At 59.2% G+C, this 16872-nt stretch overlaps 2 protein-coding genes across 3 annotated transcripts in view; one reads left to right on the top strand and one right to left on the bottom strand.

The window, feature by feature from the left end:
- ADAM17 (ADAM metallopeptidase domain 17) overlaps positions 1-4440 on the top strand; it is a gene marked incomplete at both ends in the record, with an annotated part of 35833 nt that extends 31393 nt beyond the window's left edge. For both annotated transcript variants that reach the window (XM_084234932.1, XM_084234931.1), the window contains 5 exons: positions 551-681; positions 1455-1533; positions 2176-2264; positions 3576-3626; positions 4090-4440. In XM_084234932.1, the coding sequence (XP_084091058.1) occupies positions 551-681; positions 1455-1533; positions 2176-2264; positions 3576-3626; positions 4090-4440 (701 nt within the window). The remainder of the gene's footprint in view (positions 1-550; positions 682-1454; positions 1534-2175; positions 2265-3575; positions 3627-4089) is intronic.
- A 1357-nt stretch (positions 4441-5797) lies between these two features.
- Positions 5798-15818, bottom strand: IAH1 (isoamyl acetate hydrolyzing esterase 1 (putative); the record flags this gene model as incomplete). The annotated part of the gene is made up of 6 exons (XM_084235721.1): positions 5798-5980; positions 6746-6867; positions 8669-8830; positions 10076-10227; positions 15029-15081; positions 15738-15818. 6 exons carry the CDS (start codon positions 15816-15818, stop codon positions 5798-5800), a joined length of 753 nt encoding a protein of 250 aa, XP_084091847.1.
- Between the last annotated feature and the right edge of the window lie 1054 nt (positions 15819-16872).

Raw genomic sequence — 16872 nt, 5'->3', positions numbered from 1 at the left:
ATCAGAGGGGCTGCCAGAGTTACATGCCCCCTTGGCTTCCTGGGCACGAGGGGCACGTGTGTGTGCACGTGTGGGAGTGTTTGCTTCTGTGATGCCCCACGTGGGCTTTCTGGTAGCCCATGTGCTGGGGGAGTCGTCTCCATGAACCAGGGCTGTGGCACTCATGTCACCTGCAGGTCACGCTGATCTGCCCCTCGAGGGCCGCTGTCGTGGCTGCGCTGGCCGAGACTGGAGCTTTGGCTCTCCCGGCCGTACTTGAAACTGAGGGGCCAAGGGCTGGAATCAGCCACGTGAGAATGGTGGGATGAAGGAGAACATTTGCCTTTCCGGAAGATTCGAAGTAGAATAGGATTCGGCTTTAAAAGAGGCATTTAACGTCTGACAGAGACATTTTACCTTGTGGCCTCTCGACTGCACTGGCGCGAACTCGGCTGTTACTCCTCGGGGTGAAACGTGGCCAGTGTTAGCTCATGGAATAAAAAGTAAATTCATCTCCTTCCCCATGGGGAGCACGTGGGGAGGAGCCCAAGAACACTGACCTCTGTTCCAGAAACCGACCACTCGTGCAAGGTGTGCTGCAGGGACCCCTCCGGCCGCTGCGTGCCCTACGTCGACGCTGAACAGAAGAACTTATTTTTGAGGAAAGGAAAGCCCTGTACGGTGGGATTCTGTGACATGAACGTGAGTATTGATCTGTGCGCCCCTTTTCTGCAGCAACCAGACAAGAAGGTTTTTTAGTCCATGTAATAGCCCTCCTTAGCCGAGGGTTTATGCCCAGGACCCTCCGGGGCTCCTCAGCTGAGGTGCACACCACATCCGCCGGCCGTGCCCACCGGCTGCTCGCAGGCCATGCCGGCCGTGCGTGGGTGGCGCCGTCGGAGGGCGCTGCTGAGCTTGGTCTGTGAGCGCAGAGAAGGCCTCGCCCAAGGGCTGCGCCCTGCCCTGGCCCACTCTCTGCTGAGGTCTTTCTCGCTGAGAAGCGGCCCGGGGCATCTGGGTGGGAACCCCAGGGCACCCTGAACCCACCGGCTAGGAAGGACCTTGGGGCACTTTTGGGTAAATTTGGTTGGTTTGAGGCAGTGAATCCTAATTGGCTTTCCAGGCTGATTATAAAAGTGAAAGTTTTGATTGTGAAATGGGCGCAGCACGCAGGGCTTCTGCCCGTCGGAGCGGAGAGGCCTCTCCTGGCTGGCCTGTGTGATCAATGTAGTGAACACCCCATTTTTCCTTGAGTGTGTCCCCTGATGATTCTGAATTCACCTACGAAAACGGACTGATCGGCGCGTGTCAGAGACGGGATGTTCTCATTTCTGTGCTCACGGGCCGCTGTCGAAGACGGGCCCGGGGCTGCTGATTTGTAATGAGGCCCTTTACATGTCAGTCGCTTTCATGACACCATGTTGCTTCTGCTGCACCACTCACTTCCGGGAGACGTCTGTGTTCTCTGTGCACAGGGCAAGTGTGAGAAGCGAGTACAGGATGTGATCGAGCGGTTTTGGGACTTCATCGACCAGCTGAGCATCAATACCTTCAGTAGGTGACTGCGGGGGTGGGTGGCAACACGGGGGCTTCAGCGAGGGCCTTAGAAAGGGAGGCGCCTGTGCTCGCGGCCTGGGGTCCTGGGAGAGGATGGAGAATCCGCTTTTGTTTGTTGCCAAAGTAAAGCGGACTCATTCTAGAGCTGTCTGCAGCCTGGATGCGCATTTTCAGGCAAGGGAGGCCAACCCTTCGTCAAAATACCGGCCGCCTTCTCCACTAAAAAATGAAGCTGCAACAACGTAAGCCTGGCGCAGGGCCAGACACCCCCGGAACCTGGCTAGTGGAAGGCTTTTTCGGGCAAAGATGGGCCTCGGGCGCCACAGACGCAAGGATGTAAATTGTCCAGTTTAGTCACAAAAACAGTCCCTGCAGAGCGACGGAGTCGCCTCTCATCTCAAGCTTCGATGTGCTGGTAGCGTCCTCGGGATTGGCCCCCTGGGGACAGCTCCTCTCTCAGCGGTACCAGCTATTTCTGGGAGAGAACTTGCGGGGAGGCGGTCGGGTGTAACGAGGTAGCACAGACACTGCTCGGGGCCGGGTCCCTGGCATCAGCCGGCCAGCGGTCGATGGGGAGGCGGGCCGTGTTACTAGATTAATAAAGTACCTGATGATGCCCGCTCTTTGAACTGCTTACAGGGAAGTTTTTGGCAGACAACATCGTGGGCTCTGTGTTAGTTTTCTCCTTGATATTTTGGATTCCTTTCAGCATTCTTGTCCATTGTGTGGTAAGTAGTGAAACACTTTATTAACTTTTTAGCAACTCCATGTAACTTTCACAAAAGGTAAAATCTGTTCATAGCAGAATCTGACCTGATAGTTCCAGAAAGAGTTTTTGGTGTTATCCCTAGAAAAGCGTATCTTAAAAAAGTTTAGCTAATTATTAAAAAATGACACTTCTTTGTGGATGGCTTTTTTTTTTTTTTTTAACGTATGCATGCAAGAGCCGGGGTGTAGGCCAGGGATGCGGGGGGGGTGGAGATTCACCAGAGACAGTGGGGAGCAGAACAGGCGGATCCACTGCAATCCACTGCTGAGGGGAGCAGCGGGGAGACAGGAGAGGTCTGCCGTGCCTGTGGGTCAGCTCCCTGGCCAGGGATTGCTCTCGCGTTGCAGTGGCTGGCGGCAGCTTGCTCGCACTGTCTTTAACCCCTGCGCCACGAGGGAGGCCCGTGGGCGTCTTGTTGTATACTTCTATAGGAGACTTTCGAACTGGATTTGCCTAGGACCTCTGATGAGTGAAGCTTCTAGTGTTTTCAGACTCATGTCACTGTATTAGAGCTCATGTGAAACATCAGCATTCCAAAGGGGCTGCCCCACACCATCTAGATTCTGGGGTCATCACATCCGGGTATTCAGTCTCCCAATGAATCAGCAGTCTTTGCGTTAACAAGGTGAATGGGCTTTTGTTTAGCTTTAGGTACTTTATAAGCTTTTTCAGCATTTCCTACAAGTTTATTCACTTTGCTTTCTATGGGAAAACGGGGCTGTGTCTCCTGTGGAGGAAAGGAAACCAGACCCAGAGGCTTCCTGTGCATACCGGGAGCACCTTGCAGATTCCAGCACTAGCTGCCTGCCAGGAGAAAGCTGCTCTTGCCTCAGGCGGTCTCACTCAGTAGCTCTTCCTGGGAGTGAGCACGTAGGTGTGGGGAGGAGGGCCTGGCCGTGGAACTGCTAACAGTTGAGTGTGGAGATGGTGTGGGCCCGGCTCTGGGAGGTGAGCGCATGGCCCGCCTCCCCTCTGGCCTTTCTGGCAGCTGTGCCCTATGTACGTGACCCCCAGACACGGGGAGATGCCCTTTTTCTCCTGCCCTCAGTAGGGCACTCTGGGAAAAAGGACCCTTTAGCCTCCCATTTCTGTACTTACCCCGCAGAAAGGCAGCACTTCCCAGTGGGGCAGGGTCGCTGAGAGCTCGTGGTAAAGATTGTCGCGTCTGTTGAACCTGCTACACTTCACCCAACTGGAGGAGCCTGTAAGGAAAGAGCACGTAACAATTTCGTTTGTAGGAATAACCTTTTCCCTGTTCTTTCCTTTCTAGGACAAGAAATTGGACAAGCAGTATGAGTCCCTGTCTCTCTTCCACCCCAGCGTAAGTTCACTGTGGAAAAGAGCAGTTTCAGGCGCCCTTTGAGAGCCCGCCAGGCAAAGACCCGCAGCCGGCTACTGGTCCTCTGCCTTCCCACTGCGCCTTCGGTCTTGGGGGAGGCGGGTGGTGATGGTTCAGCAGGAAGGTTCTAGACGAGATTTGCTGTGAATTCACGCAACACTAGCAAGGAAGGCCTTCTGTCTGGTGTGGGTGACGCTGGGGGTTGGGTCTACCTGCGTTGCTGAGTGAAGATGGGCAGCACTGAGGGCCATGCTTGATCTTCCCAGCTCCCGCGGGTCCTCTAGCGGCATCAGGAAACTGGCTTTGCCTGGTTCCGAGATTGTGGGGGGCCCCATCTAGTGATTTCCTCAGCCTGAGGGATCGTGGCACCAAGAGCAGGAGGCTGTTTGTTGGGTGAGACTGGAGCTGAGCTCCTGCGATGCATCTGTCACTCCTGTCTTTCCAGAACGTTGAAATGCTCAGCAGCATGGATTCCGCTTCAGTTCGCATCATCAAGCCCTTTCCTGCGCCCCAGACACCAGGCCGCCTGCAGCCCCTGCAGCCCCCCCCTGTGGTGCCCCTAGCGCCGGCAGCTCCCAAACTGGACCACCAGCGCATGGATACTATCCAGGAAGACCCCAGCATGGACTCCCACGTGGACGAGGACGGCTTCGAGAAGGACCCCTTCCCCAACAGCAGCACAGCCGCCAAGTCGTTTGAGGACCTCACAGACCGGCCCGTCACCAGAAGCGACAAGGCCGCCTCCTTCAAGCTGCAGCGCCAGAACCGCGTCGACAGCAAAGAAACGGAATGTTAGCCCGGGCCACGCCTGCGCGCGCTTGTCCTGGTGTGCAAAGTATTTTTGTAGATTTGACCTAAAATCACTGCATTTATTCTGTGAAGATTTGGGAGCGAGAAGGAAGTGACTTCACAGCAGATGCTGGCCGCGCTGGGGACGTCCCCCGGGCACCCGGCACCGAGCCCCTGGCCCGGGAGGCGGATCTAGCTTATTTTGAGGCTTTCAGGTTTTAGTTGTTTTTTTTGATGTTAAAAATATCCTTCAACCTGTGGTGCAGAAGCAGAAAATACAGCTGGGTTAGGTCATAAATATTTACATTTTTGTAAATTAACCTTTTATATTGGTAACAGCACCCATTAGGGAGACCAATTATTTTTTTAATTCACTGTAGAATCCACTGAAAGGCAGTTCGCTCTGCCTGAGGACAACTGCCACAGAATCCCCCCCCCCCCCCCCCCCTGAAGACAAAGGAGATAAAACCAGGTGGTCTCCAAGAGGCGGGTCATTCCTAAGGTTAATACTTTCATCAAACAAGCCCGCGTGCATGAGGCTCCCGGGCAGCGGGCGATCGCCCGGACGGGCCTGCTCAGGGCAGTCATCTCTGTCCTGGCGCACCCACCAGCGCCGCGCGCCCCCAAAGGCTCTCACGAACCGGAACTGCTCCGGCGAGGTACGGTTGCTCCTTCGGGACACCAGCGGGGGAAGGGGGCGTGAGGCGCGTCTCCAGAAGGCCAGGTGGGTCCCAGCAGGCTGTGCTGCGGCCGAGAACTGGATCCTCCTGCGTCATCCCCTGCAGGGGGAGGGTCGGTCATCGCATTGAATTCTGCTTTCCCTAAAGTGGGAACCCCCCCGCCCCGCCCTTGTGCTCATCAGCCAACATCTTTAACTGAGAACCTGTCAGCCGAGGGCAACTAACCAAACCTGTGACGCGTTTCCTCTAAGGACGCCCGGTCCGCAGAGGCCTGTTACACTAATACTTGAAACTTGTACCTTGTGGTGTTTGCTGGCTCGTGGCTGGTCAGGAGAGGCTTCCTTACACTCTCAGAATCTGCTACTGGTGAGCGGGGCGCGTGTGTGTGAGTGAAGTGATCCCGGACGAATGTTAAGAACCTTTTTATAAAATTGTGACTTTTTAAACAAAACTGTCTTTACCTTCTTTCCACGTGCAGAATGAGCAAGCGGCTCGCGCGGGGTCTTTACAGCCGCGGCACCGAGGGCAGCTGCAGCGCGCGCTAAGCGGTCAATATCAAAACAAGCAGCCGGGGTCCAGAGCGTCCCTGGGCAGGACTAACGCGTTTATTACTCCGGGGGCAGGGGCGGTGGGTTCTGGCCCCTGGGGGACGGGCGCACCACCTGCCGCGGCTGCTCGGCCGGGCTAGTGGTCCCCGTCCCCCAGGAGACTCAGCTCCGGTTTCGCTTCCGCCACGTCCCGCCAGTACGGGAGCAGCAGCGGCAGGGAGGAGACTTTCTTCTCTATCAACGGCCAGAGACGCGAGAACAAGAACTCGTTTCCCTCCGGGGACAGATGCAGCCCGTCTGACAAGTAGCGGGAGAAGTCCTGTGGGGGAGACGCCGAGGTGAGCGCGGCCCTCCCGGCTGTGGCCACGCCCAGGGGCCTGTGCAGGCGCGCCCGCCGGTGGACCTTGGGCGAGGGAGGTGTTTGCCCGCCACCCAGGGTCGCGAGACCTCACGCTGCAGCGCCTGGGCCGCGCCGGCCTCCGGGGTGCCCGCTGGCTGGGAGACCAGTCGGTGCACTGATGTCAAAGAAACGGCAAGGGCCGAGGCCGGCACGTCGCTAGGAAGAACCCTCGGGCCTTCTCCCTGCCTGGCTGCTGGGCCAGCGGACTAGGGAAGCCCCGCCCAGCCCGGGCAGCTCCGCGTGTGGACTTGAGACCGGATGGCGCGGCTGCGGTTTCCTTTCCCCCGAAGCCCCTCAGGTGGGAGCCCGGCCCAGATGCCCACAACGCACGGGCGTCCCTCAGCACTCGCGCTGCGGGGTGGGCGCTCAGACCCGAGAGCTCTGGGTGAGCAGGGGGAGGGCGGGGCTCCGCTGCCCGCCTCTGCGCTGACAAGAGGGTTTAAGACCACTGGGATGGACGGCACCTCAGCCGCGCCCGCCCTCCCCGCTCAACCTCCCGCGCCGCTCCTGGAAGCCCCGGCCCGGCTGCTCTGCGGCAGCCACTTCGCGCTCCTTCAAGTCCCTCCGGACGGGCGGCTCGAAGCTGAAGGGCCAGGGCCCTCGCCCCCTCTGCTGAGGGTTTGGTGCCTACACTGGGTAGAGCCCCGCTCGGCCCCCTTCACTCCGCGCCCAGAGGTGTCCCACCTGACCGTCCTGCTGCATGAGCGTCCACAGGTCCAGGGCGTCCGTCCCGCAGTCCTGGGCGACCTGCATGCAGGCGCTGGCATAGTCCCCGACCACCGAGTTGAGGCGATTTAATCTGCAGCCTGTGGGAAGATCAGGCGGCGGGTGGTCAGCCCCAGGCTGGTCCCCCGGGCAGGTCTCGGTTCGAGAGGGCAGGCAGCTGCGGCCCCCCGACCGCATGGGGGACAAGGGGCCACCACGGGAGCCAGGGCCTCCCGCAGAGCTGGGGGCGGCGCGGAGACAGGCGTGCAGGGCGCGGGCCGGGGTGAGCAGACGGGCCGCGGGCCAGGAACACGAGCTGAGCCGGACCCTGAACTTCACACGGCACGAGAAGCCCCGCGGCGGCGGCATGGACGACGCACCCAGATTTCAGCCCGAGGAGGGAGCGCGAGAAGGGCCCGCAAAGCTCTGCCAAGGGCTGGGTAAGAAACGGCCTCTGGGCAGTGACGGGGCCCAGGGCAGCGCGCAGACGGCCGTCCGGAAGCACAGCCGGCGCGCTCGACAGCGGCCCGGTCTGCTGGCCGGGGCTTCGCACGCAGGGCACGTCCGGGCTCCCCGAGTCCTGACTCGGCAGGTCTGGGATGGAGTCCGCGGACTGGCATTTCCACCCCATCCCCCGGTGACATGAGCTGCCACCCAGAGCCACGCAGCACGCGCGGCCTGGCTGAACCCAGGCCTCGACACGCGCCTACGGAGAACCAGCTCCCAACACGCCGTCCGTGCTCCAGACACTGTCACGGCAGCGCCCCCCGCACCCCCTTCCACAGGGGCTGCGTCCCGAGACCCCCAGTGGATCCCGAACCTGAGGGGAGTACCAGACCCTGTATCACTGGGTTTCACGACACACACCTGACACGCACGTTTGCACGCGTGGCGTCTACGTGTAGGAACACCTGTGTCTGATGTGTCAAGTGAGGCCCAGTACGGGACCAAGGAGACAGAACTGACCTGGGAACGCGGCCGTACGACGCAGCACGTCTGGACCGCAGGCGGGGGCTGCTCTACACGCCCTTGCCGGGAACGTTACCGTTGCCTTGGCTGGTTTTGTGGCCACGAAGGGGCGCGGCGCAGCCCCACGTGCACGCCTCAGCCAAGGCTTGGTGTAGGCGCCCCTGCCCCGGCCAGCTCCCGCCGCAGGGCCCACAAGACGGCCCGAACCCTCGCCCGCACGGCCCCCTGGCACCTCCTGAGCGCGCCTTCAGGTGTCTGCTCACAGCTGGCCTGGCCGCCCTCCGGTCCTCCCCGGGGGCCTTCCCGCCCACCGCCTTCCTCAACGTGCTTCTGCTCCGGTTTCCTCGGAGCTGTAGCCCCCCACTCTGGCCGCCACCCACATGGACAGCAGGCCCTGATTCTCGTCATCCTGTACCTGAGCATCTGACCCGGCTCTAGGCCGCGCACATGAAGGGGGAGCGGGGCAGTCTCGGGGACAGCAGTGTGCGTGGTGGTGATGGGTGGAGTCCCACGAGCACAGGGGACATGGACGCGCCGTGCCCAGCCCGGGAGGCGCGGCAGGTGGAGGGGAGAGGTCGCCACTCCGCAGCCAGCAGTGCAGCAAGGGCCGTCTCCGTCTCTCCTGGCCACGCAGGCACGGGACCGAGAGCGTGGCTGCCGGCGCCTCCCGCTGCTGTGAGGCCAGGAAGACGCCCCAAAGGTGGTGTCAGTGTCAACGCCCCACCCCATGGGTCGCCAGCCACCCGCTCTGTGTGCACCTTGGGGTCTGGCAGAATGCAGGCCCGAGGCCTGCCTCGCCCGAGAAGCCCCTCACCTGTGTCAACAAGGCCCCTGGGCAGGAGCCTGGGCTTTCCCGTTCAACCGCAGCTGAGGAAGCCAGCACTGTCTGGGGTGTCCGCGGCAGCCCCCCACCCCACCGCGGGCCTGGCTCACCCTGCAGGCGGCACTCCTGCTCCCACGCGGGCTCGCAGAGCGGGGGCGGTGTGATGAGAATGATCCTGTCCTCGGGGACCTCCGCGGACTTGAGGTACCGCACCACGCTCTTCAGGTTCGCCAGGTACTCGTCCACGGGCACGTGCTGCTTGGGGTTCTCGTCTGCTCAAAGGGGGGGGGGCGTGGGCGTGTCAGCTGGTGTCACCGGCTGGTGAGACGCGACCACCCTGGGCTGGCACGTGCGCGCCCGTGGGGAGCTCTCAGCGCAAGGACGGCGGGGGGGGAGGGGAGCTGAAGCGCACGGGTCCCCACCAATCAAGACCCCGGAGGCCCTACCTGGGGGCCTCGCAGGCACCCCGTTCTCTGGCGGCCGGACCGTCACTAGTCGCCAGGTTCAGCGGGTCTCACAAGCGCCGGGCTGGGGCGTGAGACTGCCGGGCCCGGACGGGCGCTCGGACGGCCACAGCCAAGTGCTGCCCAGAGCAAGACGCTGCGGGGGCCGCCTCCAGGGGTGCGAGACGACGCGTGTGACGCACACGGAGCCCCAGGAACGCTCAGCAAACACCAGCCTTTGCTACCATAATCGTTAGGGCTGTGAAGGGCCATTTCCAGGGGGGCTCACACGTTAATATCGGGGCTCACTGGCGGCCATCTGCAAAGCACGCCTAAGTTTAATTCCAGGAGGGGGAAATTTCACTCATGACCTTACCCCAGAGAAGCGCTGAGGGCAGTGGACGGACTTCTAGTCCTCCCCATGTGGGAGCGACCCTGGGATCGCACGGCAGACACACAAGCTGCTTTCCCCACATAACCCGCGCGCCCCTGCTACAGACACGATCCTCAAAAGCCACAAGACGTAGCTGCAGGTGGCTGCGCGGATGCTTCCCGCCCACTGTCACTGGAAGTGGCCTGTGGGAGCCCTGCGGGCACCCCTGGGCGCTCAGCTGCACATGTCCTGGTTTCCAGGCAAGTCCAAACAGCCTTCCAGAAAACTTTCTCCACCAGTAACAAAAGAGAACTTTCATTCCACGTGTGTCCACGCACACTACTGTTTAAAACTGCTCTCCAGGGCCCCCCTGGTGGCGCAGGGGTTGAGTCCAGCACTATGGAGCTCTCTCCAGCCACTGCGACCTGAGTGTGATCCCCGGCCAGGGAGCTACCCACACGGCGCAGCAGACCTCTCCTGTCTCCCCGCTGCTCCCCTCAGCAGGGGATTTCAGTAGATCTGCCTGTTCTGCCCCCCATTGTCTCTGGTGAATCCTCTCACCCCCCCCCACACCTCTGGCCTGCACCCCAGCTCTTGTGTGCATGAACAAATCTTTAAAAAAAAAAAAAAGCTACCGGATCTGAGCTGGCTGTAACACACGATTAAAAATGACTCAGGAAAAACCACAAACACGCCCTTACCTTTGAGCGCACTGTCATTGGCACCAAAGAAAACTGTGGCTGCAACTACAGGGTGCTCTGTGCCGCCCCCTTTCCTGATCAGCCTCGGAAGGATGATTTTGGCCCATCTGGTATTGTAACCCGAAAATCCACGATTGAGAACGTCGCATTTCCTGCAATGAGAAATTGCAAAGGAGATGAGGGCGGGCGCCGCCGCGGGCCCCCTGCAGGCAGCCTCGGGAGGAAGCTGGAGCTCACCACGGCTCCCTTTCTCGAGGGCAGCACCTGTGAGACCAACCCACTGCATCCCTGCAGGGCCAGGCCCAGCTGGGCACAAAGGGCCGGGCCAGGCTGCAGACCAGCTGCTCTGGGGCACTTTCCCAATGGGGTTCACAGCTGACTGCTGCTTACCCGACCGAGCAGCTAAGGCAGAAAAAGCCACAGATATGAGAGACCAGGTGGACTTTTGGCAAAGTCCTTACTCAAAAGTCTTGAAAAGTATCCACAAGAGGAATTAAATAAGATATAATATCCTATACTAATTTCATCTCATTCTTTTCTAAATGAAAACTAACAACTTAAGTAGCATGTACACTGGAATGATTTGAATAGGAAGAAGGATTCAAATAGTATCAGTTTGATCTCTCACTTGATCAAAGGACTCTTGGAACCAAGTAAGCTCTGGTATAAATTCTTCCTGAGCAGTCACCCTGACACCTAATATTCCAAAGCTACTGTGAATGCTAATGTGGAAATAAAAGTTCAAATTGTTTAAAGATTTATTTATTTATGCATACAAGAACTGGGGTACAGGTCAGAGGTATGTGGGGTGAGAGGATTCACCAGCGAAAGAGTGGGGAAGAGAAAAGGCGGATCAACTGAAAAACACTGCTGAGGAGAGCAGGGAGCCATTCAGGAGAGGTCTGCCTCACCCAGGCGTCGCCCCCCCATCTCCACCCCCGCCAGAGGCCTGCTGTGGCTGACAAACCTCTACCTCCCCGGCGCCAGTAGCACATAATGGTTTTAATGACTTTAGTAAAGATATCCCCGTTAAACCAGTAAATTAATAGGCCCTTTTTCTTCTAAAAATACATGTTTGGGGCACCGCGCTGCGTGGTGTCATGAAAAAAGCCGTGGACTTGGCTGGATTTGGTGCCAGCTCCACCGCATCGCGGCTGCGACCTGGGGATGTCCCTTATGTATGAGGACGAGTAGCTCAGGGCAAATCCAGGCAACAGGCTTCAAACACGGACTACACAGCCAGCCCCACGAGAGGTGCTTTTTGAAAGTAATCTTGGTGAAAGGCTGGGACATGGGATGAGGTTCAGCACAACCCCTGGCGAGGGGGGTGGAGTGGCCATCCACGCCTTGCGCCTGCAGATGCTGCCATAAGCTGCATCTCTGAATTCATATTGAGGATTAGTGAATTGCTGTGTAAAAATGTGAGGCACCAATGACTGACATTGCAAGTTCAAAGGCCAGGCAGTGGGAGGTCACGTGACACTACTCTGGACCCTCTCAGCATTTACACATCTTGGGGGCAATAAAATATTTATTGCAAAGTGCTATTTCTATTGTTTTTTTTTTTTTTTTTTTAAGATTTATACAAGAACTGGGGTACAGGCCAGAGGCGTGGAAGGGTGAGAGGATTCACCAGAGACAGAGCAGGGAGCAGAATAGGCAGATCCACTGAAATGCACTGCTGAGGGGAGCAGTGGGGAGTCAGGAGAGGTCTGCTGCGCCTTGTGGGACTTTCCCTGGCCGGCTGGGAATCGAACCCGCGCTGCAGAGGCTGCAGACAGCCTCACAGCGCTGCGCTCGACCTACTGTGCCACTGGGGAGGCCCTGATTTCTATTGTTATGTGCAATAATTCTTAAAATTGACTAGCCATTTTACAGACCTAGAATTTTGACAAGTGAGTCTGTCCTTCCCCATCCAAAGATTGTCACTGCAGCACTTAAAAGGCAAAACAGCTTCCCGAAGGCCTGTGCGGTGAGGCTGCAAAAACACAAGGCCTGGAAGAGCAGGTGGGACCTCACTGCAGACGCCCAGCAAGGAAGCCTTGGCCACTTGTGTCCTGAGCCGCCATCGCCCTGCAGGAGGGGGGCACTGGCAACCAGTCCACGAGGCGTGTGAAATTTGAAAGCAACGAAATGGCCAGGCGCGCACACAGCTTAACGGACATTGGCCATTACAGACTTAAAAAATCATTAATAGCCTGTGAACCAGGAAGAGAGCTAGTGAGGCCCAGGTGTCCCGACAGGGATAGGGAGCGTCCCTGAGTTGCTCGAGATTGCTAACGAAATGGTGCCTACGTTACTCAAAACTGAAAAATTGTAAGTTTTTACATAAATTCATGGCTAATGACAGGTATTTAAGTTTGGATGAAAAACAGGAAAAAGCTAAGGACTAAAAGATTCATTCTATAACATCCAGGCCCTGCAAGATACCTTTCAAAAAATAGGTAAATTTGGGGTTTTATAAACCCCAACAGGCTGGGGCACAGCCTTAAAAAGCAAAAAGCAGTTTTTAAAAACTGAAAAAGATAAATTTGCTCTAACTCCTTCACGAAGTCTTTCTGGTTAAAGAAATACTTGGATAAAGTTGAAAAAGAAAACGTCAATGAATTTTAAAGGGAATTAAGAATTGTGCAAGGCCACTGTAGGGCGTACTCTCTCATGCACTGAAGCTCACACACCTGAAGCTCACCAGCACCCACGGAGGTGCCACAGGAGGGCAGTTACACTAAGTTGTCTCTAATTTGCAAACTTGGAAATCCTGCAAACTCTGGTCAAGTTAGACCAGAGTCAGTCGGGGCTGTGCATTGGGCTAGGCCAACATCAGGGTCCAGGTCTGTCAGAAACATGCCCTGAGAATCGACGCAGCTGAAAACTGAATGTGTCCACCAAGCGGCAGCAGCTGGAGGGCGTGGACACCAGTGCAGGTTCCGGTGCTAAGAAAACAGGGTGGACTCCGCTGCCCTGGCCCGGGGCAGTGACTACAGCAGGCACCTCTGAGGCACCAACACTCCAGCTTCCCTCCCACACAAGCTCCCCTCCCCACTCTGCAGACCTGCCTGCCGGAAGACATGGGCTGAGAGTGCGTGGGGAGCTTTCTGCTGTCTGGTACTACCTTCTGCTCCAGTGTGGCGTTTCAGTTTACAATGTGCTCTCGGGAGCTTGGCAGAGGGGAGTGTGCCCAGGAGAGGGGGAGGTAGTCTCTGCAGGCAGAGCCTGAATGGGGGAGAATTTAGACAGGTGAGGTCACCTGATGGGGTAGCCAGGGGCCAGGTTTGTGCTTTATGCCTCAACGAGATGCTTTTAAGAAATTACAGAAATAGTGGCCTCCCTGGTGGCGCAAGGGGTTAAATCTCAGCACTGTGAAGCTATCGGTAGCCTCTGCAGCATGAGTTCAATCCCCGGCCAGGGAGCTGACCCACAGGGCGCAGCAGACCTCTCCTGTCTCCCCGCTGCTCCCCTCAGCAATGTATTTCAGTCCTTCTGCCTGTTCTGCTCCCCACTCTGTCTCTGGTGAGTCCTCTCACCCCCTGCCTGCACCTCTGGCCCATACCCCAGCTCTTATATGCATAAATAAATTTTTAAAAAAGTAAGTTATAGAAACAAAGCATAACAGACCACGCACTGTCTCCAACTTTTCTTGCAATCACTCAAATCTGAAAACAAAGTAGTTTCTAAATAAGGGTCTTCCAGCAACCACACCTGTCCACTATTGAGTCTGACAGGATTTTAATAGTAAACACATTAACTGCATAGGCAACAGGTGCTGGTGAAACATTAAGTGTCTGCAGATTTTCAGGCTTCTTAACTATTTAGCTTTTCAAGGTCTTCAGTAAAAGCTAAATAAATCCAACAGTGAGCGGATAAAACAGAAGCCAGTGTCTACTGAGCACTTGGTGTCCAGCCCCGAGGGTGAGCAGGCACGGCCAGCTCATGGCCCTCCCAGGAGTGGGGGCCCTGTCACCTGCAGGGGCCACCTGCCGCCCCCGAGGGGTGTGACCTTGCTATTTAACCTCTCTCCACCTTACTTGTCTCTGCTGGAAAACGGGGAAGGGAGTAAGATTAGAGTAGCTGTAAAGGTTCAATGAGGCAACAGACAGGAGTGTCTGCACATGGTGAGCATTCCACTGAGGAGTGGATGCTGGTCTCACGCCTTCAGACCACATCCACTGAAACAGCACTGGGAATAGAAAAAAGCTGGGAAGTGAATTACAGTTCTAGTTTCAGGAGTAAAAATGGAGAAAGTAAGATGTTTTGAGATACACTTCACTTTCCGAAATAAATTTTTTCTTGGTGTGTTGACTATACTGGTAAAGAATCAGTATAATCCAGCTTACTATTTTTTCTAAAGGAGGAAAAGAAACTTCCTGCAGATCATTCACTGAAACCCCAAACACACTTGGGCCTGCTGGATTGTGGAAAATACTGGATTGTCGGGAAAGTCGTGATGTATTTTTTTTCTTTTTCAAGCAAAGATGTGTCATGACTTTTCCGACAATCCAGTATTTCTAAGACTTTTGGCCTCTTGAATTAGGACATTATTTTCCTTTTAATAATTCCCATGGCACATATTCAAATCAAGCTGGACAAATAAAATACAAAATGTATCAAAAGTGATTTCAGTAAAGAGAATGAGGGGGGGAGAATCTAGTCACTGAATCCAATTTAGAGTTAAGAATTTGTTTTCTGGGCCTCCCTGGGGGTCTCAGGGTTAGGCTGCAGCGCTACCACCACCTGGTCTGAGTTCTAGCCCAGCCAGGGAGCTACCCACACGGCGCAGCAGACCTCGCCTGTCTCCCCGCTGCCCCCCTCAGCAGTGCACTTTGGTCAATCTGCTTGTTCTGCTCCCCGCTCTGGCTCTGGTGGATCCTCTCACCCCCCAACCTCTGGCCCGTCCCCCGGTTCTTGTATATATAAATAATGTTAAAAAAAAAAGCATCTGGAAACTCCTCTCACCTGACCAGCTTGTCAGCCAGGGCCGCGCCCCATCCGCCCTGCTGGAAAGAGAACTGCAGACAGCGAAGCCCATCACTGCGCAGCAGCGCGGTCAGACCCCCGGCTCCCCGGCCCCTCCCGCGCCGGGCTGCGGCCACTTGGGGGCCGGTGTGGCGACTTTCCTGCCCCCTCCGCCGGCTGAGCCAGTCGCCCGCACGTCACGACGCCCTCGGGCCAGGCTCCACCCGGGAGCAGCGCCTCACCCAGACCCGCGCCAGAGGGTGCAGGTCACCGGGACGCTCCGTGAGGGGCGACCCCGCACGGGGGCCCCGCGGCAGGCGCGCCGCAGACCGCGTCGCCGGGCAGCCCGAGGGCGGCGGGCACCGACGGGAGGGGCCGGGCTCTGCCGCGCCGCGGCCCTGGCCGGACAGCCCGCCCGGGGGCGCCGGGCCCGCAGGAGGCGCGGCCGCCCGGCCGGCAGGTGGCCCGGACGCGGGGAGGCGGCGCGCGAGGGCCACGGGGACGGCGCCCGCCCGGCCCGGCCCGGCCCGGCCCGGCCCGGCCCGGCCCGCCCACCGCGCAGGCGCCGGGGCCGGCGGGGGCGACGCCGGGGGCCGCGCGGGCCTCGGGGCCGCCTCAGGCGCGGCCTTCCTTGTCCGCACCCCGCGGCGGCCGGCGGGCTCCCCTCGCCCCGGGAGCCGAGGCCGGCCGGGAGCGAACGGGCCGGTACCTGCGTGATGGAGTCTCCGAAGAGCAGCACGCGCGGCCAGCGCAGGGAGGGGGCGCAGCCCGCCGCCTCGCACAGCGCCATGGCGCGGCGGCCAGAGGCGGGAACTGGCCGGATATGCGGGCGGGGCGAGGCCCTGAGGGGCGGGGCCGGCCACTGAGAGGCGGGGCCAGGCCGGATATCCGGGCGGGGCGAGGCCCTGAGGGGCGGGGCCAGCCACTGAGAGGCGGGGCCAGGACGGATTGCGGGCGGGGCCAGGCCCTGAGAGGCGGGGCCAAGCCGGATGTGCGGGCGGGGCGAGGCCCTGAGAGGCGGGGGCAGGCCCTGAGAGGCGGGGCCGGCCACTGAGAGGCGGGAACAGGCCGGATATCCGGGCGGGGCGAGGCACTGAGAGGCGGAGCGAGGCCGGATATGGGGGCGGGGCGAGGCTCTGGGAGGCGGGGCCAGGTCGGGTTTCCGGGCGGGGCGCGCTTCGGGGGCGGGCGCGGAGACGCGCCTGCGCAGTCGGGTGCCCGTCTCGCCGCCGCGTTCCCGTCCCCGCGGCCCGGGGTGCAGGGGGACTCAGCGCGTTCCGCGGCGCACCCCGAGTTTCAAAGGGGCGCGCCGCCGCCTCGCGGAAGCCCCTCTGTGCACCCGCCGGAGCGCGCCCCCCGTCCCTCCGCGCCAGCAGCGGCCGGCCCCTCCCCGCGCGGGCCTCCGCGACACGCCCGGCCGCGGCCCGGCCTGGCCTCGCGCGGCACCTGCTCGGGGCGCGGCGGGGCGGGGCGGGGCGGGGCGGGGCGGGGCGGGGCGGGGCGGGGCGCGGCTCACGGGCTGGCAGGAGCCTCGCCCGGGCTGGGAAACGGCAGCCGGGGGTGGGCGCGGTCGACGCGCCCGGGGTGCAGCGCGCAGGGCGAGAGAACCCGGCCCGCCCGACCCCCGGAGGCGCTCGGGAATCTGCTCCAGGACGCGGGAGGTGGCGGCAGGAGCCCGAGAGGGAGGCGGGGGAGGCAGACCGAGCGCGGCGGGGACTTCCACCCCCTTCGGCCAGGGAGCGGGACTGCGGCAAAGGTCACTTCCCCTTTCCACTGTACCCTGGATTGTTACCATAAATGCATTTTTTGTGACTTAAAAATATTTCAAAATCACAATAAAAATG

This window comes from Talpa europaea, assembly GCF_964194135.1.
Source record: "Talpa europaea genome assembly, chromosome: 6".
Classification (NCBI taxonomy): domain Eukaryota; kingdom Metazoa; phylum Chordata; class Mammalia; order Eulipotyphla; family Talpidae; genus Talpa; species Talpa europaea.
Note: the sequence above shows the minus strand (reverse complement) of the source record. Positions and strands in the feature narration are given on the sequence as shown.